The 27,059-nt window shown below is 34.0% G+C and overlaps 2 protein-coding genes across 6 annotated transcripts; one reads left to right on the forward strand and one right to left on the reverse strand.

Annotated features, from left to right (window-relative positions):
- Positions 1–420: 420 nt before the first annotated feature.
- Positions 421–9,905, reverse strand: LOC101249862 (probable serine/threonine-protein kinase At1g54610). 4 transcript variants are annotated; one of them, XM_004230094.5, is made up of 8 exons: positions 9,575–9,905; positions 8,450–8,932; positions 8,053–8,337; positions 7,622–7,939; positions 6,677–6,904; positions 4,538–4,638; positions 1,694–1,808; positions 421–1,181 (listed from the first exon to the last, which is right to left on the reverse strand). In XM_004230094.5, exons 2-8 carry the CDS (start codon positions 8,849–8,851, stop codon positions 903–905), a joined length of 1,728 nt encoding a protein of 575 aa, XP_004230142.1. In that variant the 5' UTR covers positions 8,852–8,932; positions 9,575–9,905; the 3' UTR covers positions 421–902. The 4 variants fall into 4 exon arrangements, with proteins under 4 accessions (XP_004230142.1, XP_010312274.1, XP_010312276.1 ...); XM_010313972.4 differs by having other exon boundaries at positions 9,062–9,576; XM_010313974.4 differs by lacking the exon at positions 9,575–9,905 and adding an exon at positions 9,317–9,488.
- A 4,278-nt stretch (positions 9,906–14,183) lies between these two features.
- Positions 14,184–26,307, forward strand: LOC101250741 (protein HASTY 1). Of its 2 annotated transcripts, none has more exons than XM_004230097.5 (22): positions 14,184–14,501; positions 15,161–15,262; positions 15,945–16,088; positions 16,195–16,275; positions 16,378–16,447; positions 16,933–17,003; positions 17,078–17,241; positions 17,313–17,384; positions 17,471–17,702; positions 18,237–18,299; positions 18,392–18,670; positions 20,510–20,623; positions 20,723–20,849; positions 20,937–21,106; positions 21,199–21,300; positions 22,084–22,187; positions 22,271–22,559; positions 22,652–22,896; positions 23,843–24,346; positions 24,451–24,745; positions 25,285–25,468; positions 25,580–26,307. In XM_004230097.5, exons 1-22 carry the CDS (start codon positions 14,394–14,396, stop codon positions 25,657–25,659), a joined length of 3,600 nt encoding a protein of 1,199 aa, XP_004230145.1. In that variant the 5' UTR covers positions 14,184–14,393; the 3' UTR covers positions 25,660–26,307. The 2 variants fall into 2 exon arrangements, with proteins under 2 accessions (XP_004230145.1, XP_069148412.1); XM_069292311.1 differs by having other exon boundaries at positions 14,201–14,501; positions 16,355–16,447.
- The last annotated feature ends 752 nt before the right edge of the window (positions 26,308–27,059 follow it).

Here is a 27,059-nt window from a genome sequence, read left to right on the forward strand (position 1 = left end):
AGTTTTAAAATATCTAATTTTGATCTAATTTAATTTTGAAAATTAGTTAAATTGACTTTCAAAAAGCGTAACATGATAAACAATACCGGACGGAGAGAATGGTGTATGCACATGTACTGCAACAAAAACAATTATTATTATCAGGCAATAGTCGACTCAACGTGGGTAGCAGTGGACTCAAGAAGTCCTAAACAATTTGAACTCGGAATGTGATCTATGTTGATGTTGTTTTATAGATCATCTGTCAACTCAATTAAACTAGAATACGCACAAACAACTAAACATTTGTATATATTTGGAATCTCACAAAAGTGAAATATTCCAGCTAAAATTTCTGAGAAAATGATTTCTATGACAAAAATAACCTTACAAGGCTCACTATGTGATAAATTTTACCAATCTTATGCGCAAACAGGCATGGATCATAGAATCAATCTTCCCATTTCATGCTGTAAGAACTGTATAATAGGTGTTATCCTTTTTCAACCATCAATGAACAAGCAGAATTATACAAAATGTCGATGAGTAAGATAGAGGAGATGCAATTACACCGGTCAAATATAGATGTAAAATTTTCTACCAACTGCAGAAGTCGAACATACCATCACAAAGAATTAACTCTGGTAGTACTAATATACATGTAACTGGGGAGCTTCACGCCACCACAACAAATTGAGAAGTCAAAAACCAGAAGGACCCTTCTATATTTGGAAATGGAAAAGGAAAGCAATGCTTCGCTCTGGGCATTACTATAAACCCTTCTCTGGAAGATGCATTAATAACAAAATGCTTCAAAGTGTTGCCATGGCCAGCCCCCCACTTTTAATGTTATTTCCAGAATAGGCCATAGAAACACTCATCTGAAGCTCTCGCTCTGCTGCTACCCAAAACAAGGTTGCTTCTCATCTTCTCTTTGACAAATGCTTTTTGGCATCGCCTGCAGTATGCTTCTTCCGCCTTCCACCAGCTGAAGCAGGCTCTACTAAAGGGCCTGACCAATTCTGGACAGGTTCTTTTGAATATGTGAATGAGGTCGAACTGAATGGCACATCCGGAGGGACAAGGGACGGATCAATGTGATGTGAAGCACCCAAGGGAACGCCAAGTCCTCCGTCCTGGTGTGGTGGGGGAAACTTCTCACTCTTGCTCTTTGCATTTGCGTGAGTGATTAGGCGACGCCTCTGCAAAGTATACAGATAGGCAAAATACCAATTAAAAAAATCAAACATAGCAACTGATAAAACTAATGCAGTAGTCATCATGTAAGTAGAGAGTATAACGTTGTCTGAAGGACTATACACCACTGAAACTTGGCCCAAAAATTATACAGATGAAATAAAGAAGCCTATATGCCATTGAAAAGTGCCAAGCCTGAAACTTGCTAAAGTAAAAGGAAAAAAAGGAACAAAGACTTCTAATAAGTCTCCAAGGAAGCATAACAGAGAGAACTTATGTGACTGCTCTTGGTCTACTTTAGACTAGCTACTCATATCTCCCACTTTACATCCAAATTTCTGTTTATTTGACAGTTGATGAAAAACTTTGTTCAAACTTAAACTTTCTTGGTGACACTAAACAACAAGACAAGTGATGATAAAATAATGTGCGGCATAGTAAATCAGAAAAATAAAAATAAGAAGCTTCAACTATAACAGAACCATAAGAAAGAAGGAGACATATCACAATGGCATACGTCGATATTAGCTTGATTTTCTGCATTGGCATCTGGAGCAGGGCCAGCACGGGTTCGTTCACGATGGCGTACTCTCTTAGCACCATCTCCTGTAGCTTTATTAGCGGCTCTTAGCCTGCATGATGAGATGGAATGAACAGCTTGTCACCATTTCACAAGCATCAGATGGAACCCAGAAGTGAATATTTAATATTGTTATTTCTAATTAGAAATGGAAAAAATGAATTTACAAATATCAATGGCCTCTATAGTTACATTGTTGAAACTGTAAAACCAATGAGAGAAGAATAAGATTTCCAAAAGATCAATTGCATCCAAACATGGTACAATAACAATGTAAAGCTAAAGCATTGACAAGTTGACAAGCAAGTCCTGTATGCTACAAATATCTTTTTCACGAGACACGGATATCTGACTTTATATTTCTACACTGCAAATGACATATTGTTGCCAGATAAAGTAAAGTGCGCACAAGACCTCCATACTTAGATTACTAGGATCAGTAACACTATTCTCTCTTCTAGTTTGCTAACACAGATGGCATTCCTCTTAACTTTAAAGCTGCACTCACCTTCCCTCATCGGAAACTGTTACATAATTAGTTATTTTATTTGAGCAAGAAGGAGAATGAGGGCACTGAATATCTTTTCTTTACCCTCCTGATTGCTTCACACTGTAGTGACTATATATATGTTTTACATGAATGTATGACCAAGACTGTTAAAGAACTCTTAAAATACTGGGCTGTAAAGAAGACCTTAGGGATTTGGATTGCAACCGTTGCTTGTATTTTGTGGATCTTTGTGGAGAGAGAGAGATCAAAGGTGTTTTGAAGGAAAAGCTGAGATTACGCATAATTAAAATACAAGTGCTAGTATCTAGTAGCCATGTGATTTCATCTCAAAAAAGTACAAGAAGTGGATATCTTAACAAGCTGTCTAATTTAACTATAGGCACAGCTAACAACTACGTCTCTATACCTCTTTTGCACATTACTATCATTATCTTAGTGATGGTTTTTCTATTTAACTAAAATATTACTTATCAAAAGTGAAGTATTATAACTTGTTGAAATAGATGCTTCCAAATCTTCTATGACTTTTTATGTTGCAATACATGCAAGAATAAAAATCATCTATTGCATTTTATGTTACATTAAAATATCACACATATAATCATGAAATTTGTAACCAGTAATCCATGTCATTCATAACTCATTTTTCTGTTGGTAATTAATCTCCTTGGATCATATTATGGTGAATCTTGTTAGAATAGAACAGGTATACACAATCCTACATAGAATAGCAATAGTTTCTAGTCTCCTGGAAAGGAATTGTATTATAGTGTCTACAAATAGGGTTCTCCATGTAATAATTAAAACAACAATTCAATAATATTCTCCAATATTTCACACAAATCTTATCTCTCTTTTTTCAATTGTTTCACGAGTTTCATCTTTTTGATTGGTAATTAACCCCAAAGTTTCTCTTTCCGACCCCCCACCCCCACCCACCCACCCATATTTGGATGTTAGTTCATGGACACTTGAGCATAACTTAAATGACATAAACCAGAACTTGAGTGGAATGATAGATACAGAGAGCCAAACACCCAGCGGCCAGCAGAAGCTTTTCCCTTACTATCCTATGGTGCCTCAACAACCTGAAATCCTTATACTTGAGTTCTCTGTTCTTCTATTTGTTTTTTCTTCTTTTTTCAATGTTGAGCAGAGTTAAGGGCAAAGAATTTCTTGTAACAAAACAACCTCATGAAAGACCCAACGTTATGTGTATATTAAAGTAAAATGTATCCTAAAGAAGGACGCAAGACCAGCATAAAGACCCGAGAACACTTGTAGATTCTACATTAAAGAAAAACATAGCAAAAATTTTAGTACTAAATTTGCATACTTAAATTTCGAGATCATGATAGGTCCCGCAGTAAAGTGATTATAATATTTCACTTCTAAGTATTTTCTTTTCGAGAACTCAAAATTGTTGAATATCAAATTCTAGCATTTCCAAAGTGTTGTTTGATCGAGATACTGCAAACTCATATTTTGAGTTTCTGGAAGAAGGTTTTGTTTATTAAAGAAAATGTTTATTTGAGAAGTTCTCTAAGTAAGTATTTCTTCTTTTTTAAAAAGGTTTTCAAACTCAGTTTTTCAAATATTTCAAAAACACTAAGATCTAAGACTAGTTTGAGTTTCAAGATTTGAAGAACTGAGGTACACAATCTTCAAAAAGGGAAATCCTTAAAATTTTTGGGATAACATAAAGATTTACAAAAACTCAAAGCTGCATTCAAACAACTTAAAATTCAGTTATTGCAAATTTGAATCAAATGCCACCAGATTATTCTTACAAGAATTATCATTAATCAAGTAAGGACCCGTTTGAATTGGCTTAAAAAAAGTAGCTTTTGAGTCAAAAATAAAAAGTCAAACTGAAATGACTTTAAGTCAAAAAATAAAAGTAGGGGGAGACGTACTTTTGGTTTTTTGACTTAAAGTCATTTCAGTTTGACTTTTTATTTTTGACTCAAAAGCTACTTTTTTTAAGCACCTACTTTTGGTTTTTTGACTTATTTTAAGTCATTTATAACTTATTTTAAGTTATTTTTAACCTTGTCAAACATTTCTTAACTTATTTATTTGACTTATTTTAAGTTATTATTACATTAGCCAAACAGTTCCATAAGTCAAAAACTCTTAAATTAGATTTGACCAACTTTTAAGCCAATCCAAACACCCTCCAAACAGGCTGCTACGAAGGAATGAAAAAAAGTAAACAGTGAGGAATCAACCAGCTGCCTGGTTCACACTAAATAGTAAAAAGTGCTGACCGTCTAGCTTCATCATCCCGCCGTTTGGCATCCATTTCCTTGGTTGGAGGATATTTTGGAAGACTAGAGGGATCACAGGCATATGGCTCTGTATTGAAAAACTGCAGAAATTGAACTTTATTAACCATAGAAGAAGGCAACAGCATAAGAATACAAGTGAAACACGTTATTTAAAATGATGTGTTCAGGTTAAGAGAAGACACGGTATATCACAATAACACATGCTATACAAGAACACCAGAAAAAAGAATGACGTAGTGCTGCACCAAGAAAGAATGACAGTGGGAAAAGTAGTTAAATAGCTCATAACTATTATTTCTTTTGTTCCTTCAAGCTAAACTATTTGATGTCTTACTTGTCCTACTCCTCTATGTCAATAAAACTGAAATTACAAATATATTTTGCTTTATCCGTGAACATTAAGGATTATCAAACACAGTTCAAATTGTACTCCATCCAAATTTTGTTTGGCTCTTTTTGCATATTAAGGGTTGATTTGATCAATTTGGAGCAAAGAGCCCATTGGGACCAATTAAATGGAAAGAACTGATGTTCAGTTGAAAGAGTGGGAGAAAAGGAGAAGATGTAGAGCATGGAATGTAGTTTTACTAGCATTAATGTGGGTGGTGTGGACTGTGGAGAGATAAATAGGGGAGCTTTTGAAGGGGTAGAGTCAAGTTTTTCTCTGTTGAGAAGTAGCGTCCAATCTCTTGTTTTCTTTTGGTGCACCCATACAAGTTCCAACTGTATAGAAGATTTGATGTTTGTAGAGAATCATTTCTTTTTGTAGATTCTTTACCTTTTGTGGTATAACCTTCAACCTTTGTACATAGCCAAGTTTTGGGCCATGTTTATGAATGAGATTACATTTATTTGATCAAGAAAATAATCTATTTTTCAGAGAAGGGTCAAATTGTCCACTATACAGCTTGAAATTGAGCAATTTGTTTTATGTCAAGTGTTTGGTCTGATGTTACCCATCTTATTAAAACTAGGTCTCACGAAGCTCCAACCATTAACTAAGCTCCAGCCTGAGGCTTAAAGAAGCTTGGCAATTTATACTAACTATTCCAAACACCTCAACTCTCCAGAACAAACTACTGTGTATTTTGATACAAGTGCTTTTAGTTTCAAAAGCTTGGCCAAACAGGCTACAAACTTGATGACAACAATTATCTTTTAACACTAAATAGATATTCACAACCTAAATGAGCAGTAGTATAAATTATAATTTACCTCATATCTCAATGTTACCAGTTTCAAAATAAAATACATTGTAAAAGGTCAGTGGTTCACTAAGCTATGGATATTTGCAAGCAAAGAGTGAACATTTTTTAATAGAGGGAGTACTGATGGTTATTCTTTTCTTTGAATAGTCAATAGTCTGCATAAGCGAAGTGTAAATTACTCACTGCAGACATTTAATACCGTATTTTACTTTTCACCAGCGAACCTGAACTCAAAAACAAGTGACAAAAATAACCCAATAGCAAACTAAACACTAAAAAGTTCCAAACGACTGATCACTTGCTAAAAGTTTTCACCAGAGAATCCAAACTTAAAACATCACAAGTAGCAAATAAATCTGCCAAGGGCTGTACTAGAAGTACCGAACGACTGCAGAACTGACTTATTACCAAACCAAAATTATATGGCAAGAATTTTGTAATAACAAATGGGAGGTGGCAGGTGTCTCGTGGAATTAGTCGAGGTGAGCGAAAGCTGGCCTGGACACCACGGTCATCAGAAAAAAGTGAGGCTATTGGCAATTTCTCATTTACACCAATACCTTCAAGCTACAGAGCTTCCTAACATAAAAGTCACAGGTATAGTACCCAAACCCATTTAAACTAGTTTATATCTCACAGAGAGCATAACTTTGGTACAGCCCTACCTGGTAAGACTTGTGGAAATTTCTTCTACCACTAGAGAAAGCATAGCAAATACCTCTATTTTAGTATCTATCATGTAATTAGGCTCTTAACCTTACTAATCTGTGCCAGCAAAAGGAGTTAATGACCCCAAGATATTATAATTCTTTAAAAAAAAAAAAAAGCTTTCTTCAAAAGATGGTTGGCAGTGAAAGGAGAACAAAACTACTAATTAGAACAAGACAATTTGGACACAGAAACTACTCACTTCACTTCGTAATGCATCAGTAGCCGTCTTGCGTTCTGCGGGATCAATTGCAAGTAATGTATCAATCAGGGGAAGTGAAGACTGAGGAAAATCTTTAAAAGTCTCCTTAATGCATCGTCTGTAGGGTTCTCGAGGCTTGAAAAGTGTTGCATTCGGCAACTTGGACTTCTTCCAGTACTCCTCTGATGGTGAACCACAGAGTTTATATATCTTATGCAATTGTTCTACCTTAGTGACAGAAAAAATTGCTGTTAATAACTCATGCAGGGAAATAAAAACATTCCTGTGTATTAACACATTCCATACAAGCTTAAAGTCAGTTGGGATACTTGTCACAGAAATTCTATAGTTTGTAGCCTTGGAAGTATCAAAATAAATGCTAATTAAACGATCTCCCAGATAGAGTACTCCTGATTCCAGAAAAATACAAGAGACAGTCTAAAGCTACTGGCAAGAAACAGAATCAATTTAAAGATAAAAACACATACTGTCCACAGTTTTCTTTCAATTTTAGAGACGTAGTATGCAAACATCACCCTTATAAATGTTGTTAGGTTGTTATCCAATAAGAGCTAGTAAAAACCATTGTTCCTCACAGAATTGATCGCTTTTATTCAATTTCCAAAATTGGCAATACTGGTAGAAATGGCACACAGCCTAATCATCCATGGGTCGGAATTCAGATACTCTTATCATTGAGACCATCATTCCAAAGATAGTAACCAATTAAAGAGAGTTCATTTTTGAAACTGACAATTATAGAGAGTTCACTTTCCCTGAGCATATAGATTATCCTAATGGACTCTGCTGAATTTCTCATGTTGATAAACTGGGCCTTGTAAATAGTAATAAGTCGCTTTGGGTCTATTACAAGAAACCCTTGCAAAACTACAGCAATTTATAACATATTACTACAGAAAATTTATAACAAACTACGGCGATTACCTCAGTCCGACCAGGCATAATGGGTTTTCCAGCCAATAACTCAGCTAAGATGCAACCTGCACTCCATAAATCAATACCTACACCATAATCAGTAGCACCTAGAAGCAGCTCTGGTGGTCTATACCAGAGAGTAACCACTCGACTAGTCATTTGATGCTTATGAGAAGGATCGAAAATAGTAGCCAGTCCAAAGTCAGCAATTCTGAGAATGCCAGAATTGTCAAGAAGAAGATTTGACCCCTTAATATCGCGATGAAGCACATGACGATTGTGACAATGCTCAAGGCCAGACAACAGCTGATGCATGTAGCATTTAACCTGCAATAAAAGAACAATAATTAGCAAACTCTAATTCTACAAATGAGATGGATATTATCTAACTCGCATCCCTCCTTCTTCAAAGCAGAACTACTACCAGTCAGCATCCTAACCTGTGCTTCGGTAAACTTGATCTCTGGACTTGCAGCAAGTCCAGCCAAATCATGATCCATGTACTCAAAGACCAGGTATAAACTACATGACATTCGTGAGGTAACCAAGCCTTCCAATTTGATGACATTAGGATGATCTAGTTGTCGCAAAATTATAATTTCTCTAGCCATGAATCTCACACTCTCAGGTTCTAGATTGTCAAAACGCACTTTCTTTAGAGCAACAATTTTACCAGTAACAGTATCTCTCGCCTTGTAGACATTACTGTATGTCCCTTGGCCAATCTATTAAGAAAAACAGAGGCAGATTGTTAATCATCAAAAGCAAAAGTTTAATTCAGGACTCGAGAGAACTTGAAATGTATCAAGGAAAACAAAAAGAAATCTTAAAAGCTACCTTATCAATTTTCTCAAAAGTGTCAGCGCGTCGTGGGAGCCAACCATCAATTGCTTCCCCAACATGAGCAGAGAGCCAGGAAGGCCATCCAGCAGCAACCTGCTCCCCATGTTTATGCTTAGGTGGATTACTTAATCTTGGATCAGGCTTCGACCTTCTCTTTTCTTTCCTAGATTTTCCGTCATGCTCCGTCTTGTCATCCTTCTTAGTTTCATCACCTTCATCGGCTTCCACAACTTCAGTGTCAACAGTTACATTTTCAGCCCCCTTGACCTCAAAAGTTTCAGTGGATTCAGCGCTAATGCTCTGACTCTTCTTCTCATAATGTGCACCTTCCCTTTTCTCCTCTCTGCCATTGTGTACTAAGCCTGATGAAGCTTCCCGACCCAAAACACACCCCATCTTTCAGGTCTACACTTCATAACTCAACATTCTCATGGATTAACCAACCAATTTCCACAATCAACTCAGAATCTACAACACCTACAAAAGCAATATGATAGTCCATAATTAAATTGGCCAAGCAAGAAAAAAGAGTAAATCATTAAATAGGCTAGAGAAAAGGAAAAAAAAACAGTAAATCATTAAATTGGCAATAGTTGAGTTCCCTACTTAGCATCAAATCTTAAGGACCCATGACAAAGCCCCCCAACCTTGCCCGCCCCATAAACAAGAAGAATCCAAAGAAACAATTACTCCAACACTGGGCAAAGTTTGGTAATTTTTTTAAAAAGGGGTGGTCAATTAGACAAAATTATCACAGATTCAAACATAGTCAACAAACAATCATAACAGTAACCCCCTTCTTCTCAGAAACTAACACACATCAACCATCAATTACAACTCCAAAACAAAAACAGAAACAACCCTTTTACTTGGTCGCACTTGTCACCCAGTTTCAGATTCACAGTCAAACCCAAATCAATCTTTTCATCTGACCCAAAATAAAACCCACCAAGACAGACCCACACTGTAGCAACAAAGATACATCTACAAAACGATAAAAACCCTAATACCCAAATTAACAAAAACTACAAACACGTCCACAAACATGAAAATGACAGTCTTTATTCTAGTAAAAGTCCAAGAAAAGCATCAAAAAAAAAAGGGGTAAGTGGAAATTACTTGCTGGGTTGATCAAATCTGAGCCAAAAATAGGAAATAAGAGAGAGAGAGTTTTATGTGGTGTCTGTAGTCTTCAACGTTTCTTTGCTGTAAGACAAGAAAAGAGTATAATCATAAAAGAATCAATCGGACAACCAATCTCTTCAGTATATACAAATAAATATAGAGAGGGGGTGGGTGGGGTGATTCATTTACGTGGGGGGGGATTTGATCTTCTGCAAGTCAAAACACTCGACTGTGGGGACAGGGATAGAGAAGAGTTTTTGGAATCACGGCCGAGATTTTCTCTATAAAAAAAAAAAGTGGTCTTATATCATAATTACATGAAATCATTTGACCAAAAGCATAATTTAGCTTTTGAAAAAGAGATTAAATATTTTAATAATTTTAGTCGTGTATTCTTTTGTAATAATTTATTTATTGATTATTAGAATTTAATTAACTAAAGAGAAAACTATTTGATTCTTAGAAAAAAATATGGAATGACAATTTGCGATAAGATTTTTCTAATGTAAAATAATAAGTAGAGGTGTTTTAAGACATAATGAGACAATGTACTAAACTCATAAATATGGTTACATGGATTTTACATTTGTTTTGGGAGCTAGAGACGATATTTTTAATAGATCAATGGCTGAAGAAAAAATATAATAAAAATCATTTCACTAAATAAATGAAAGCAAGGAAGCATGACAAAGCATTATATGAAAAAAATATTTCTAATACTACGATCGAAGTGCAAGAATGCATAATAGTATAAATTAAAGAATAATAAATTATATGAGTGATTTCATGACTACTGGTGTGGGAGGATAAGTGAGATAACGTTTAAGTATCTACTAGTCTTTTTTTCTAATTTGTGCGCTTCATAACCTCATATTAAGGTCATGTTTTAGATAAGCTAAAGTTTCATCACGTCATGTCTATCCATGCCTCTTCCGCTTATTGTACCACTCTAGTAGTCTTTCATAGTCATCTGCTCACACTTTCTCACTAGGATATTCATGCATCTCTACATGTCCGAACTTATCTCAATCTCATTTTTCATGTATTGTTTTCTAACAAAGTCATCCCCGCTTTAACCTGAAATAATTACATAAAAGTAGATTTATGCTTATCTACTAATAATCTTGTAAGCTCGTCTACAAGTTCAATATACATAATTATATAAAATAATTGCAAAAAATACAATTCATAACATTACAATGTAATTACGTCTTTAAATTTTCAACAATATTAAAAAACTCATAATATACACTTGCTATATAACTTCAAACAAAACATAATTTTGTTTTAAAACAATATATGAAAAATTTGATGTACAATATTATATGGAGCTACAAGAGGTATATATAGGCTCATATACACTACAATGGAAACTAATTTCATTTTCTTTAAGCCCTTTTAAAAAAATTAACTCATAACTAATTCAACTTTTTTTCTTCACATCAATTGTAGTTTACATTATAAACTCCTCCAAATGTCCAGATTAGATGGACAACTGGTAACTAACAAACACTAAAAAATTATATTTAAAATTTAACTCAATTTTAATTAAAGTCTATTCAAAATTATTTTACGTCTAAATTTTAAACTCATCTAAAAAGAGACTCTTGATGGTAATAACCCAAATGGACCAACAGGGAAAATAATAACTTCACATCTAACACTATCAGTACAATTCATGATAAGATCCTAAGAATTATCTTTAAATTAAATTTAGCAAACAATAAATGCAAATATAAGCTAATTTTGGTAGTATTTGAAATATAGATCATTTTTAATAGTATTAATATTTTATTTATATTTGTCGGTGATTATTTTTATTACATTTAATGTACTTAACATGAAAATATTGACTACTAATCTATATAGTTTCAAAGTTCGAACATAAAAATAAAAGAGTGTCACATTAATTATAAAATAAATATTTTAAAAATGACTGAATCTAGCTTAAGTGGGAGAATTTTACACATCACTAAAATATATGACCTATTTCAAGGTATAATTAATTTTATATTTTTTTTTCAAGTTTGATCAAAGTCTTTTTATAACGTGTGATCAAAACGTTCAATCATTTTTATATGTATATTTAGTATAAATTTCTATCGCGTCATTTGAATTCTTTTTCTTTGTCACTCATTATTTACCTAACATCACATCTATGATTTTGAATGTTAAATAAATAAATAAATAAGGTCTATAATCACGAGCTAAAACTAATTCATAAAGAGATCTCATATCAACATTTTCTCCTAAGGAGAATCTCCATGACAACTCAACGATGTACAATTCAATAATTACATTGTTTAAACGCAAAAATAATATATTAGCATTCATAACTAGCAAGCTAGGAAAAAGACTTTGACATAAATTAAATTAATTTGAATAATAAAAGTAAGATTGTTATAAATTTAATGTTAATGAAATAAATTAAACGACAGAAAAGTAAAATTAAAGCAAAATAAAACTTTGTATTAAAATTATATATTTTTTTGCGAAAAAAAATAGAACACCACACGTAAAATTTTAAAATAAAAGTTCACTCCATAGTTTGAGATATATAAAGTAATCAAAGAAAATGACAAATTTCACCCCGATTTGTATTCAATTTTAAAAATATTATTTCAATCGATTTTGCACTATTTAATCCTCAATGAGATCAAAATTGGTTTCTCTTGCACTCGTTCCACTTATTACAATCATATCATATCTCTCACACACACACACATATATATATAAACATAAAATCATCATTTAAGAAAAAAATTAACAACATAATCTGTTATACTTGAATTAATAATTTTTTTTGGCGGATTTTATAATTATGATTGCTATAAATAAAAATGTAATTTTATAATTGATTATTCAATATTAGTTGAACACGATATATACAATATCGAAAATTAAATATACTATATAAATATGAAGTTAGTTCATAAATTTCTTTTAACATATTTTAATTTATCAACTATTAAATAATCAAAGCGATGATATTGATTACTATTTATATATTTTGGAGTGCAAGTAATTGTAAATGATATAGATTATCCAACAATTTAATATTTCATCCAAAAATAAATAATTAATTGTCAATCTTCGATACATAAGAATAATATCAAGGGAAAAAAGATTTAAATTAACATTTTCTTTGTAAAATACTTTATTGAAACTTCTTTTATTTATTTATGAAATCTCTCATATAAACTGTCTAATAAACACCTGATATAATTAAAATTAAATTACATACTTATCATTTGTATTAGTGTTTAGATTTACAAACATGCACTCACTTGAGAGATATACATTTCGAAATACGTATTCACTTCATTATTTCATTTCATTATTAATTATTATTTAGTATAAAAAAATAAAATTAGGTTTATTTCTTTTTTATTGATGGTAAAAAGACTATTTAAAAAAAGAAGAGATGAAGATGGTATATAAGTATATAAACTTGGAAAATACAGTCACTGATTTTTTTTTCTAAGATCACATCACAATTAGTTGTTTTTTTTCTAACATGTTTGATTTTTAGATTAAAAAAGATTAATCATTTAAATCTTAAGTTAACAATAGAGATAAGACTAAATCTAAAGATTTTGTCAAGTGCCAAATGTTTCACAAATACAAATTCAAACTATTATAGAACTTTCCAAAATTTATTGAAAAATATTCATTGCAACAAAAAATTGTAGATGCCTTGATTAGTACATTTTTTATCAAAAGAATTTATTTATTTATTTAATTATGTGGATTGAAAATTTAAAACACTATTATAAGAAGGTACCATTCTTATCAAAGTTCTTTCATAATCTTTTATTAAAAACACTAAACATTTGAGGGAAGACTTTCATTAGTGTGTACTTTATTTTTGAAAAATAAATAAATTATTTTAATATTACTCATCCCATGTTACTTATATCATTTAATAAAAACAATATAAAATAATTAATGACCAAATCAAAAGATTATTATAAAGGAAACAATTGCAACAATAAATTGAAGATATATCTTGACTAGTATATTTTTTTATTAAAATAAATATATAATTTATTTATGTAAATTGAAAATATTATTATAAAAGAAAGTTATTTTTAACGAAACAGTTTCATAATTTTTTATTGAAAGTAATAAATATTTTGAAGAAGAATTTGTTTGAACTTAATTTTATGAAAGAAAGATTACTTTAATTTTATTAGACGAATTCTATTTGTATCATTTATAAAAAAATAAAAAAATAAAAGAGCGAATCAAAAATTTCAATCATAACAATAAATTGAAGATATATCTTGGCTAGTATATATCTTCTTCAAAACAAATATTTTATTGTGAATCTAAAATTTAAAACACCATTATAAAAAAATATTTTTATCACCTATTTCATAATTGAAAGCATTAAACAATTGAGGGGTAAGACTTTCATTTGTGTGTACTTGATTTTTTTTTAAAAAAATATATTCTAATTTTATTTGTATAAATTTTTGAAAAAAAGAAATAAAAAGTACCAACAGATTTTACAAAGGGAAACAAAAGAAAATAGTAAAAAATTGAAGGACCAATTCTAACAAAGCAGAAAAAAGGGAATTATATTATAAAAAGAGAAACATTGGTCCCCAAATTTCTGAGAATCCTTCATCTCTCTCCCATTTCCCCTACTTTCACCATTGCACTTCACTTTCCTCTCTCTGTCTCTATTACTGTAGAACCCCTAAAGCGCAAGTAACTGACATCTCTGCTAAACCCGTTCCAAGATTTTTTTCTCCTTCAATCTCTTTTCAAATATAATTTCAAGAAACTTCAAGAATCTTTAAAGAAGATGGAGGAACATGGGGTATCAAGCAATGTAGCTCGTGCTATAGTGGCTGCCCTTGATTGGAACTCGTCTCCTGATGACCGTAAAGCCGCGTATGCCTATTTAGAATCCGTAAGCAGCAGATAGCTCATATATCTTTTTTTCCCTTTTCAAGAACCCACTTTGTTATATTTATAATTCTTGAAAAAGTAGGAAGGAACAAAGTAATGGGTCTGTTTTTTATTTGTTGCGCCTTCTTGAATGAGGTTTAGAAAAAAGTTTGAGTCTTTAATGGAAAATTTACGTAGGTGACTTGATTGTTGAGTCATATGGTTCTGTTAATGTGATTCTTGATCGCCATGTTTGAGTTGTATGAAGGATTCTGAAAGAGTTGGGGTCTTACTTGCTAAATGTTTATGTGTGTGTGGTTCGTAGCTTCATCCTATGGGGATTGGAGTTTATTTTCTTTTCTTGGTATTTTCTTGAAGAAAAGGTGTGCTAGGGGTTTTGTACAGTGTGGTTTGAATTGAATATAAAAAAAAGAGTTGCTAAACGATATATGTGAGTTCTGCTGATACAAGTTGCTTGGGTATAATAATTTTAATTGGATTAGTAGATGCTTGTATGGTATTTGATGTAACAGTCTGCCCTTTGAATCATAGAGTTTGGTTGAGGGGTTTAGGTTCACATGGAAGCGAAAGGGTTTTTGATCACTTTACTTTTTGTTTTATTTGAGTTGTTGGTAACTTTCTGATGAAGTTGGGTTTTTCAACTGCATATTTCTTTTGCAGATAAAAGCAGGGGATGTACGTGTCCTGGCGAGCACATCATTTATTTTAGTAAGGAAAGAATGGTCTTCAGAAATACGATTGCAAGCCTACAAGATGCTCCAGGTTACATTATGATAACTCTGCATTATGTTCTTACTTCTTAGCTTTTTATCCTTAGCTAGGCCACCCAAATATCTTAGTTTCAACTGTTCCTTTGGTGGATATTCGATAAGTAGAACTTAGTTTTCTACCAATAGTATTGTTCAGTAAGGACTTCATCCAAAACCAGATGCGAAGTCACAAAGGTACACTTTTCAAATTTCTATTGTTCAAGGAACGAGAACAAGACACGGGTAATTAGCTTTTGTCTTCAGTACAGAGTGAATAAATAAGGTTTTAAAGCTCCACTATGCCCCCTGGTTTCTACCCCCACTTTGTACTCTATGATGTCCTTCTCCAGAAGATTTGAGCCAATCTGTCTTCAGAAAGATAACAAAGATTAGCTGCTGGGGAAAACATAGTTTCCTGTCCTAAATGGGCATAATGTACTTGACAACAAAACACCAAAATATGTTGGAAAATGGCCGAGCTTCTTTGCTTTAATATTTTTTGTGGTTGAATTCAGCAAAGAAGCTATGCCACTTACCTATATAAGGGATTTGAAATTTTGACTCAAGTGTCCTTTGCACTCATCTTTCGAAATTTCATACAAGTACACTCTGTGATATAGATGTCCCAATATTGTCTGAATGACTTAAACGTTGAGCTCCTTCTATCCGTTTCTCAAGTTCTATTAATTTTATAGCATTTGGTGAGGTTGCGATGGGATGAATTAAACCCTGATGAGCGAAGGAACTTTGCAAGTGTAGCTGTTGATTTGATGTCTGAAATTACTAATTCCAGTGAAGAGTGGGCTTTGAAAAGTCAGACATCAGCTCTTGTTGCCGAGGTATTTCTGTTGTGTTTTCCTCATTTTTTTCTTTTTGAAAAAAGATTTGGTCAATTCATTTGATAAATTTATAGTACTTAGGACCACACGATTGTTTATGTTTCAGATAGCTAGGAGAGAAGGTTTAAGTTTATGGCAGGAGCTCTTTCCATCTCTAGTATCTCTTTCTAATAAGGGTCCTGCACAAGTAAGTTTCATCTTTCTCCTGTTTGGTTCCGTGGTGTTCCTTTTTTACTCTTATTTGAGGTCTTCATCAGGTAATGCAGCTGCGTTATCTTTCTCGTTGCAGGCAGAACTGGTCTCAATGATGCTAAGGTGGCTTCCTGAAGATATAACTGTCCATAATGAAGATTTAGAAGGTCTGTGGTTAAAATAAACAGAATAGTCAGTGCTATTCTGTAAACTGGATTACACATTGACCGTTAGTTTATTGTAAGAAAAAGAGTTAGGCTGCATAGTAGTATTTTTCTTTGATTGAGGTGCTTAGGTGAGAGAGACTCATGGTTTAGTGTTTTAGAATGTTTTTGTAACTCAACTCAACTCATGTCAATGCCAAATTAGTGTCTGCTATATAAATCCTTTGTATCCATTCTACTCCTTATCCTATGCATCCACTTTGTGTTAAAAAGATTTATCATAGTTTGATGCTTTTTACATTGACAAATATAATCTACAGTTATCTTTCTCCTTTACCAACCCTGGGACTGGCTATGCTTTTCATACTGGCAGAGTTTAGAATGTTATAAATAATTTAACATAATTTGTGTGTTTTTTCATGCTGTATAAACCTTGATTCTAATTATTTCTATTTTCTTATTACCTGGTACCTTTTCTGTTGATTTAGGTGATCGCCGTAGGCTATTATTACGGGGACTTACCGACTCTTTGCCAGAGATTTTTCCCTTACTGTACAGTGTAAGTTTTTGGTTTGGACTTCTTGTGTAGTTGGGATATTTTTGCATCATTCTGAGTCTTACTCTCATAGCCAGTTACTAGAAAGACACTTTGGAGCTGCACTAACTGAAGCAGGAAGACAACAATTAGAAGTTGCAAGACAGCATGCAGCTGCTGTAACTGCCACTCTAAATGCTGTTAATGCATATGCTGAATGGGCTCCCTTGCCAGATCTTGCAAAATATGGAATAATACATGGGTATGCTCTCTGTACTTGCAAGTGTATAAGATGAGTTTAGTATAGTGTATTTATCCCTCTTTTGCAAATAGTTGTGGAATCTTGCTCTCCTCTCCGGATTTTCGTCTTCATGCATGTGAATTCTTCAAGCTTGTCTCCCTGAGGTATGTTGCACCAATGATATCTTGTAATGTGAACATTACTTATTTAGGTCAAGAAACTTTTAAGTTATTCCTGAAAATACTTTCAGGAAAAGACCAACTGATGCTGCTGTTGAGTTTGATTCCGCAATGAGTAACATTTTTCAGATTTTGATGAAAGTCTCTGGAGACTTTTTGCAAAAATCTGACTCTGGTGCAGTAATTGATGAGAATGAATTTGAGTTTGCTGAGTACATATGTGAGAGCATGGTTGCTTTGGGTTCTTCAAACTTGCAATGTATTGCTGCTGATAATTCAGTTCTATCATATTACCTTCAACAGGTGATACCTTGTACTTATCTTAAACTCATTTTCTTTTGAGAATAAGCTTTGTATACTTAAGTAGATCTCCCCATCTTTAGTAGAATAATATCTTTTGTAAAGGAGACTCAACTATGATTGGTAGACTGATTTCGAGGAAATGTTTTCTGTTGCTATCAAACATCATTTAAGGCACTGACTGTGTAGCATGTTTATGTCTTTGGTACATTGTCTAGCATACAATAAGAGGCTTGAGTGTATATGCCAAGTCTAAGCTAGCTTGATATTTGTTTTTGCTCATTGGTATGTGCATGATTCTACGGGTCCTGCTTTATTCGGCTGTTTAAGGGATACTTAGTGTTGCTGTCCTTGATTCATTGTTAGGTGAGGTGAATACTTGAGGTGTCCACAACTTCAAGTATTTGAATTTGAATGATTTGGTTTTATGCGTCACTTGACTTTACAGGCTATCTCATCTTATTTTATTAATTTATTCGCTCAAAATATCTGAATCTTAATTCAGTACTAAAATCTTACTTATTCGGTACTTTTCAGATGCTCGGATTTTTCAAGCACCATAAGCTTGCTCTCCATTATCAATCTCTTCTGTTTTGGCTGGTGGGTACCATAAGTGTATTTTTCACTGATGTGTATGTAATCTTTGGACAAGTTATGTTTCTCTGACCTTTCACATTTCATTCCATTGGTAGACGCTTATGAGAGATTTGTTGTCAAAGCCAAAGATTATTGGGTCTGGGGAAAACTCAGCTAGTAATCTTGCAGTGGGATCAGGACAGGATACAGAGAAAAACAAAATATTGGCTTTTGTAAATGATGATATCTGCAGTTCTATATTGGATGTATCTTTCCAGCGATTACTGAAGAAGGAAAAAATTAATCCTGGAACATCGCTTTCTGTTGGGACATTAGAGTTGTGGAGTGATGATTTTGAGGGTAAAGGAGATTTTGGCCAGTACCGTTCGAGGCTGGTATGTTCCTGTGGCTCATTGCAATTTTTCACTCTTCTATGTTTTTTTTCCTGATAATCACTGTTTTATGTGTCCAAATGAGGACAAGCTTTTGATGTCAAAAGGAAATAAAATTTATGAATAGTGATACTCTTCCTTTTCAAAGTTTCTCCTTCTATCATTGATGTCGTAGACTCATTTTATAGGGATAGGTCAGTATTATTGGGGTTCGTTATGTAAATATGGTTCTCAGAGCAACCTATGTACTGTTCTACAGAAATAGAAACAAATTCCATTTTCAAAAAAAAAAAAAGTTTCTCCTTTCTGGAAAGGGGAGAAACTGACATGTACCATGCATAAGGTTACAATGAATTACTTAAGCTAATGCTTTAAAAACTATAACTATCATTGTTCTGCTCACGAATTGGTAAAACATACACCTACAGCTTGATGTTGTAAGAGAAACCATCTTCCTTCCTTTTTGGAGTTAAAATGCTGCAGTTGAGAAAGAAGCTTTTGTCTACTCCAAGTCTCCACTAGTTCGCTTTTGGTATATGGACTGGATTCTGGACAACTATAATTGAATGTTGTAAAAATGGGATAGTGATGGATTACTTGGAATTGCAGTACAGGCTATAACTGTTACTTTCTCAAACGAATAATAATTATAAGGATACAGGATTGTGGAATTTGGTTAAAATACAATTGATTAATGAAGGCATATGATTGGATTATATTACTTATTGGGATTCAATAAGGTAGGTATTTATCGGAAACGATCTTTTATCTTCACTAGGTAGGAGTAAGGCTATTTAAACACAACCCTAATGCTTGAGAAAATGTGTAGATGTATATGCCCAACTCCTTTTTTGTTCTTTTTAGTTTTAATTGTCTGGACTCTGGTATTATGTTTGGTTTGGCAGACCCTTCATGCTGTGATGCCAAATCCCCGACTACCCATCAATATAAGATCTAACAATGTTTAATGCGTGCCTTGTAGCCATGAGTGTAGGAGCATTCAATCAGATGTCCTTTTTTTTTTATAAGTTAATATTCAGCCAAGTGTCCTTAATGTTCCTCTTAATTTATGTGTATTGAAGAGGGTTGGACTATTTCTCATGCTTGTCTTCTTCTCTTCTATTGTGCTTATTTATTCTTCATAAAAAGAGAAAAGAGTCTTTTCCATTTTGGATAATCCGTCGGTCTAACACCCTTAGCCTTCATGTGCTAATGTTTTCCTTTCATAGTTGCTCTATCCTCATAACTTGAAGGATACCACTTCTGGGTTCAATATATAACTGACTGGTATTAAGTTTGTGAGAGCAACAGTGTTGAGATTATTGTCTTCTGAAACACAACAATGGAATTCAACATCGATATATTTTTGTTGGGTGATTATTCAACTTATGGATCTTGAGGAAACAGAAAGTCAGTTGAATGGTTGCTATGCATGTTGCTACAAACACATTTGCTGTAAGTTCGGTCTAATCCCTTGATGGGATGACATCTAACCTATAGCCTAATATACTTTAGCCCTACCACCGGTTGTAAAATTGCATCTAGGCTTTAATCCCCATAATAACTCGCTAGTCGCGAGTTCACACTTCACGGAGACTTAGACTATTGATAAATTTTTTCCATGTAAAACTACCCTAAGATGTGTAAGTTATCGACAATTTTTTTTGTTTGCCTACTATTCATTTATTCAATATTCTAGTTATCTAACACATCATTACTGCTTATTTACCAATTGGTCCATCATTACTAGTTAAAGTTGGTATATTGTATATCTTTACCTTTCAGTTGTAAATGTGAGCAATATTGAGTCACTCTCTCACTCTGCTCAATCATGAACTGCAGTTAGAGTTGATCCGTTTTGTTGCAGCCGCCAAGCCTATGGTAGCTGCTGCTAAAGTTTGTGAGAGGAGCATGACTATTATTAAGAGTCTCTTCCTTGCACCTTATCCTGCTCAGGTTGGTTCATGAACTATTGTCTTGAACTTGTAATATGAAGCTAATGATGTTCCTTCTTTTCCCTTTCCAAATCTCTCACGTCCTTCATCCTTAATTCAGGAATTGGTTATACTTGAGAGCATGCAGTTAGCTTTAGAAAATGTTGTAAATTCAGTGTTTGATGGATCAAGTGAAACTGTACGGAGCAGTTCAGAAGTTCAGCAGTCATTGTGCAGAATGTTTGAAGGTTCTGTGTGATATCCACCTCCTTTTTAGAAATTCTTAATTTAGTTTTCTTCTTATGCTGAGAAGTCGGGTTACTGTGAACTTAAAGGTCTGCTTCAACAACTTCTTCCTTTGAAATGGACTGAACCGGCACTTGTAGAAGTTCTCGGCCACTACTTAGATGCACTAGGACCCTTTCTGAAGTATAATCCAGATGTTGTTGGCAGTGTCATTAATAAGTTGTTCGAGCTACTTACCTCACAACCTTTTGTTGTCAAGGTCAACTACTAAATGCCATTCTATTTATTTAATCCTGTGATCTTATTTCCCATCCAAAACAACCACCATGACATTTTAAGTAAAATTGGCAGGATCCTGCTACAAGTGCTTCTCGACATGCGAGATTACAGATTTGCACATCATTCATCCGAATTGCAAAAGCTGCAGACCAGAGCTTATTGCCTCACATGAAAGTAAATTACATTCTTTCTCATTAGTTGGTCATGACACTGGTTTTAACCTGAATTTGCAAGTCAATTACATTAATAGTAGCGTGTGAATTGTGTCTATGAATTGAACAAGTCTCTAATTTTTGCACTGATTCGGGGGAGAAGGAACTATGTAGAGTAATTACATACTTTTGATAAAGGGACTTGGTAGGGTATCTCAGTTTTCTCAAAACGCCCCTTGCAGTATGTCTCACTTGAATGTCCATAACACATCTTGATCTGGCAATTTTACATGGAATGTTTTAGACTCTGTAGATATACAGTCATCTCGGTGACAAATGGAGTTTGTCCATTTTTATGTTGTGGAAACACCGAAAGAGTGTGGAAATCCATCATAATTGAAATAGAGAGCCTTGAATGTTTCATCAGTTATTATCTTAGTTGATCGGACTGTTATGATGATACAATGAACAATCTTCATCTTTCATAACTGAACAGGTTCTAGGAAGTACAGAATGCCACATCAATTTCTATTCCTGGTTATCTGTACCTATGTCCTTAGGCTTTTCAGAAGCTATTTTGTATCAATGACATATTACAGATCTAGTTCTGATAGTTGCTCATCCTGTGGAATATGAAAATGTGGGTGGGTGGAATATTTTTACTTGGCACCGAAAATTTTACCAACACATTACTACTCTGATTGTATCATAATTGTTTTGATATGAGAGATGTTGGTTTTAAATTTTAACCGGAGTTTGTTTGGTTGCCTTGGAAAGTGACTGCGCATTGTCTCTTGCTTTTCAGGGAATTGCTGACACCATGGCACTTTTACAAAAAGAAGGTCGTCTACTTCGTGGAGAGCACAATCTCTTGGGTGAAGCATTCCTTATTATGGCTTCTGCTTCCGGGTAGCTACTGGTCTTGATGAGTTTCTGTTGTATGCCTAGTTATCATGAGGTTTGACCTTTATGTGTTCTCAAAACTGGTTCAGGGTTCAGCAGCAGCTAGAAGTTTTGGCCTGGTTACTTGAACCATTGAGCAAACAGTGGACACAGCTTGACTGGCAAGATGCATATCTCTCTGATCTGACAGGTTTGATTCGACTGTGTGCTGATACACCATTTATGTGGTCCATTTTCCACACAGTTACATTCTTTGAGAAGGCTCTTAAACGGAGTGGTCTAAGGAAAGGCAATAATAGTGTACAAACCATACCGACATCTGACAATTTGCACCCAATGGCATCTCATGTCTCGTGGATGCTTCCTCCTCTTCTTAAAGTAAGGAGGTTCTTAGGAACTGTTTTGGTTAATACTCATTTGTTACCTTAGTTAAGAGTTGTTAAAAGATGTAAATGTCTTCATTTTGTCAGCTACTCCGTGCCATACATTCTCTATGGTCTCCAGCTGTTAGTCAAGCATTACCTGGCGAGATAAAAGCTGCAATGGCTATGAGTGATGTTGAAAGGGCCAGTCTTTTTGGGGGAGGTAATGTTAAATTGCCTAAAGGTACTCTAAGTTTTACTGATGGATCTCCATTCGATATGAGTAGAGAAGCTTATGCGGAGCCAAATGAAGCTGATATCCGCAACTGGCTGAAAGGTATCAGAGATAGTGGGTATGTTGCTGTTATTCTGTATCTCTAGAACTGACGGTTTAAATAATGTCTTTTCAAAAGTTGTCATGAAGATCTACCTTAGGTGATATGGCAACTCTTATTTTAATCTTTATGGATGAGCAGACTGGAATTAACATTCCTAGGCTCTTTCTGCTGCAGCTCTTTTACTGATCTTATGACAAGAGAGGGGGAACCAGGAAATGCCTCACACCCAGTCCCTCTCTCCATATTAGTAGGAAAAAAAAAGATGAGAAAGAACATTGTGAATACAAAGATTACCCTTGCAAGTTTGGTTAACTTCTTATGTTTAAAAGGAAAGCACTGCATTCTTATCTATGGACTATTTTAAGCCAATCTCTAATCACTTTTCATTGTGTTCATGCTATATTATCTTTTGCTTGCAAATTAAAATTGATGTCTTGAATTGCACTAGCATATTTAAGTGTCTTGTTGTCCAGAATTCTCCTTTGTTTATTTAAATTTTTAAAGATTACCCTTGACTTAATTCTCAGTGAAGTGCCTATAAGATCTATCATAAACAATCTCTTATCTCTAGTGTGTGAGTATTAAATCTATTGATCTGCCTCTGTGTGTGTGTGTTATACACTTCTACTCCATGCTCTTGGGAATCAGTTTCGTGTTTCCATTTGTTGAAAGCTTACGCTGGTAAAGATAACACATTTTAGTTGTTTTTATATTCTCAACACCTCCCTTTCGTGTGGGCTGTGGCATGATTCTTTGTTCATGGGTCAAGCGCATGGGAATTCTTTCAATAAGGTTGGTGGGAGACTCATCCCAGGACCTCTGCTTGCTTTGATATCGTGTTGAAATATGTGACTGGCTCATCTAAAAGATTTAAGTTGTTAAAGAGAGTATACTTTTATTAACTTGATCATATTCTCCCCATTTAGTAGTCTGGTTTTGTTAATACATTTTTTGGCTTTAGGTACAATGTACTGGGCTTATCAGCAACCATTGGGGATCCTTTGTTCAAATGCTTAGACTCTCAGTCTGTTACTTTAGCCTTGATGGAGAACATACAACATATGGAGTTCAGGCACTTAAGGCTGCTTGATCATTTAGTGTTGATCCCCTTAATTAAAAATTGCCCTTCAGATATGTGGGAGGCATGGCTGGAAAAGCTCTTGCACCCGTTACTCACCCATTCTCAGCAAGCTCTTAGCTATTCGTGGTCTAGTCTGTTACAGGAAGGTAGAGCAAAGGTTCCTGATCTGCATGGCATAGTCGATGGCTCAGACTTGAACGTGGAAGTAATGGAGGAAAAGCTCCTGCGAGATCTGACTCGCGAGACGTGTTCAATCCTGTCAGTTTTTGCTTTACCCACACTCAATGCCGGACTTCCTTCATTGGAGCCATCTGGCTATGTGAGCCGAGTGGATGAGTTATCACTTAAAGACTTGGCTGCATTCGCCACAAGCTCCATGGTTGGGTATGTGGAAGTTGTCAATTTTAAGTTGCTTAGTGTGTGGAAGTAGTTTTCTAGTCTACATTCTTCTGTTGTTCTCACTCTTGACCTTTATGATGTATGCACAGATTTGTATTGATGCATAAAAGCATAGCACTTCCAGCCTTGCAGATCAGTTTAGAGGCTTTACGATGGACAGATGGTGAAGCTGTAACTAAAGTTTCTTCATTTTGTGGAGCTGTAATCCTCTTGGCTATTTCAACTACTAATATGGAGCTTCGGGACTTCGTTTGTAAAGATTTGTTCCCTGCAACAATACAAGCTCTGTCTCTGGAGTCAAATGCTTTCATCAGTGCTGATTTAGTTGCGCTTTGTCGTGAAATTTTCATTTATCTTGCTGATAAACACCCAGCACCGCGACAGGTTATTTGGATCTCACACTTTTCAGTTGCTTGTGGTGTCACCCAATGTTCATTGCAATTATTCTTTCTTTTTGTCTGGTATTTTAAAGATAGAATTCTAGAGATTGTGCTTATCCATTTGCATTTATTCTCACCTATATTCATAATAATATTGTTAAAAGGCTATATTAGCTTTTGGGTATAACAAATTGTTTTTTTACTAGTCAAAAGTTATTAGTTCCCATGCAAGTTTTTTCCCCTGGTATCTTAGGAACAAAATACATTTTTCAATTTATTTAACCAAATTTATTTTCAGAAATTCTTAAACTTGCATATCTTTTTTACTTTTCTGTTGATACATTGAAATTGCTCCAAGTATACCCATAACTAAAAAACATATGTTACATTAGAACACATGCTCATAGACGATGACACACATGGCTAAAAGTGTTTTTGCTATGAAGTGTTTTTGCTATCTTCAATAGCAAAGTACTGAAGTTTACCTCACTGAAAGCATTCTATCTTATATTCAATATAATTCATACAAATTTTTGCCTGCAGATTTTACTCTCTCTCCCTTGCATTACATCCCAAGATCTTCTCGCCTTTGAGGAAGCTTTGACCAAGACTGCTAGTCCTAAGGAGCAGAAACAGCACATGAAGAGCTTCCTGCTGTTAGCAACCGGAAACAAATTAAAAGCTCTCGCTGCTCAAAAAAGCATTAATGTCATCTCAAATGTTTCAAGTGAGTAGACTTCAATAAAACGCCTTGTTTTTTCTCCTGTCTTGTCCATATAAACCTAGATTTTAGTTTTTTAAGATGCTAATTTACTTGTGATTCCGCCTCATTCTTCAGCAAAACCTCGAAATGTAACTCCCGCATTGGAATCCAAGACCGATGAAGGAGATGCTATTGGATTAGCGGGAATCGTGTAAGGAAGTTCATTCCATATATTGGTGATCATTTATATTTTTATAAAAAATCGTGAGTTAATTACCGAAAAGCTCCATAATATCCCAATGTAATGATCTAGTCCTCAATGTTGATGCCGTTCTTATTCTGCCCCCAATGAAGACTACTGGTTCTTAAGTAGTCTTTAACCTTATCGCTGGTGAAATCCAAGGGCAATTTCCTACCTCTTTTTACAGGTAAGATTGCACAATATACAAAAAAAAGTATACGAACAACAGAAGTATGTTACTTGTTTTGAGTTTGGTGTTAATCATAAAATTTTGGCCTTTCACCGGAAATTGCCCATTTTTAATTACCTGTTGAGGTTGGTAAAAATTTGAAAACAGTGGTCATCCATTGAGGATGATGCAGTGAAGATGAAATGAAATACTGAGGAGGATATAGTCAACAACAGATCAAGATTTGCGAATGTCACATGAGAGCTGCAAGGAAAGGCCATCTTTTTAGCTGAATGGTTTGTTTGGAAGACACTATAAATGTCATATTTTCTAACTATCTGTAAAGTTGCTCTTTCTTCTGTACTAGTCATGGCTGTAAGTTAGTGTTCCATGTACATTCTGCTTTTTGACTTTGTGAGTCTGAACCATAATCAAGTATGATTTTCGAGTTAAGAGTATTGGTCTGATGCAATGAAAATATGTCCGGTGAACCTGTACAAGAATAGTTGAGGCTTTCAGATTATTTTGTTTGTACCTCACTGCTTCTTAACTCTAATTGCCAACTTGTGACTGAGACTATATTATTCAGTTTCTAATTGTTCTAATATTGAGGTGACCAAAATATTGATTTTACATTTTACATTATTAGAAGTGGAAGTCTCCAACAAATATCGCTTCTAGCATATTCAATTGAGAAGAAACATAATCAAACTAATAATATTTTTAATTAAATTTACATGAAAAATGAATGAAAAAGATGGTCAAAGTAAAAGTTTTGCATCATAACTCAATTGCAAAAAATAATCATTAGGAAGGGACAATTTAATTTTTGTGGGATATATGGGGTAGCTCTACGAGGAATTAAATAAGAAAGATGAAAATTGCTCACTTTAAAATACTAGAAGGATGTTTTATGGAATGATACTATAAGGATGTAGTTTAAATTTGAAGTATAATTAAAGGATGTTTTCTGCTAGAAATGATATTTCAAGAATGTAGTTTAAATTTGGATATAATTAAATGATGTTTTTAGCCAAAAATTTAAAACTAACACAATATAATATTGTCTTGTCAATATTTATGGTAATATTTTTAAATTATTACTTTAACTTATAGAAACATAAAAATTATTTACTTTTTTAAAAGAAGAGTTGACCCAGCAGAGCCTATAGCCCATATTTATGGTAATGAGGATTTCAGAAAAG

The sequence above is a fragment of the Solanum lycopersicum genome, chromosome 1 (assembly GCF_036512215.1).
Source record: "Solanum lycopersicum chromosome 1, SLM_r2.1".
In the NCBI taxonomy this organism is placed as follows: domain Eukaryota; kingdom Viridiplantae; phylum Streptophyta; class Magnoliopsida; order Solanales; family Solanaceae; genus Solanum; species Solanum lycopersicum.

What these genes read in the sequence shown, in the direction of transcription:
- LOC101249862 (XM_004230094.5), bottom strand. Translation starts at nt 8,851, where the DNA reads ATGGGGTGTGTTTTGGGTCGGGAAGCTTCATCAGGCTTAGTACACAAT. An exon ending in TCAAGTTTACCGAAGCACAG is followed by an intron (nt 7,940 to 8,052) that starts GTTAGGATGCTG and finishes CTTTTATTGCAG; the next exon opens with GTTAAATGCTACATGCATCA. An exon ending in CTGATGCATTACGAAGTGAA is followed by an intron (nt 4,639 to 6,676) that starts GTGAGTAGTTTC and finishes CAATTTCTGCAG; the next exon opens with TTTTTCAATACAGAGCCATA.
- LOC101250741 (XM_004230097.5), top strand. Translation starts at nt 14,394, where the DNA reads ATGGAGGAACATGGGGTATCAAGCAATGTAGCTCGTGCTATAGTGGCT. An exon ending in AAAGGTATCAGAGATAGTGG is followed by an intron (nt 22,897 to 23,842) that starts GTATGTTGCTGT and finishes TTTTGGCTTTAG; the next exon opens with GTACAATGTACTGGGCTTAT. An exon ending in AACACCCAGCACCGCGACAG is followed by an intron (nt 24,746 to 25,284) that starts GTTATTTGGATC and finishes TTTTGCCTGCAG; the next exon opens with ATTTTACTCTCTCTCCCTTG.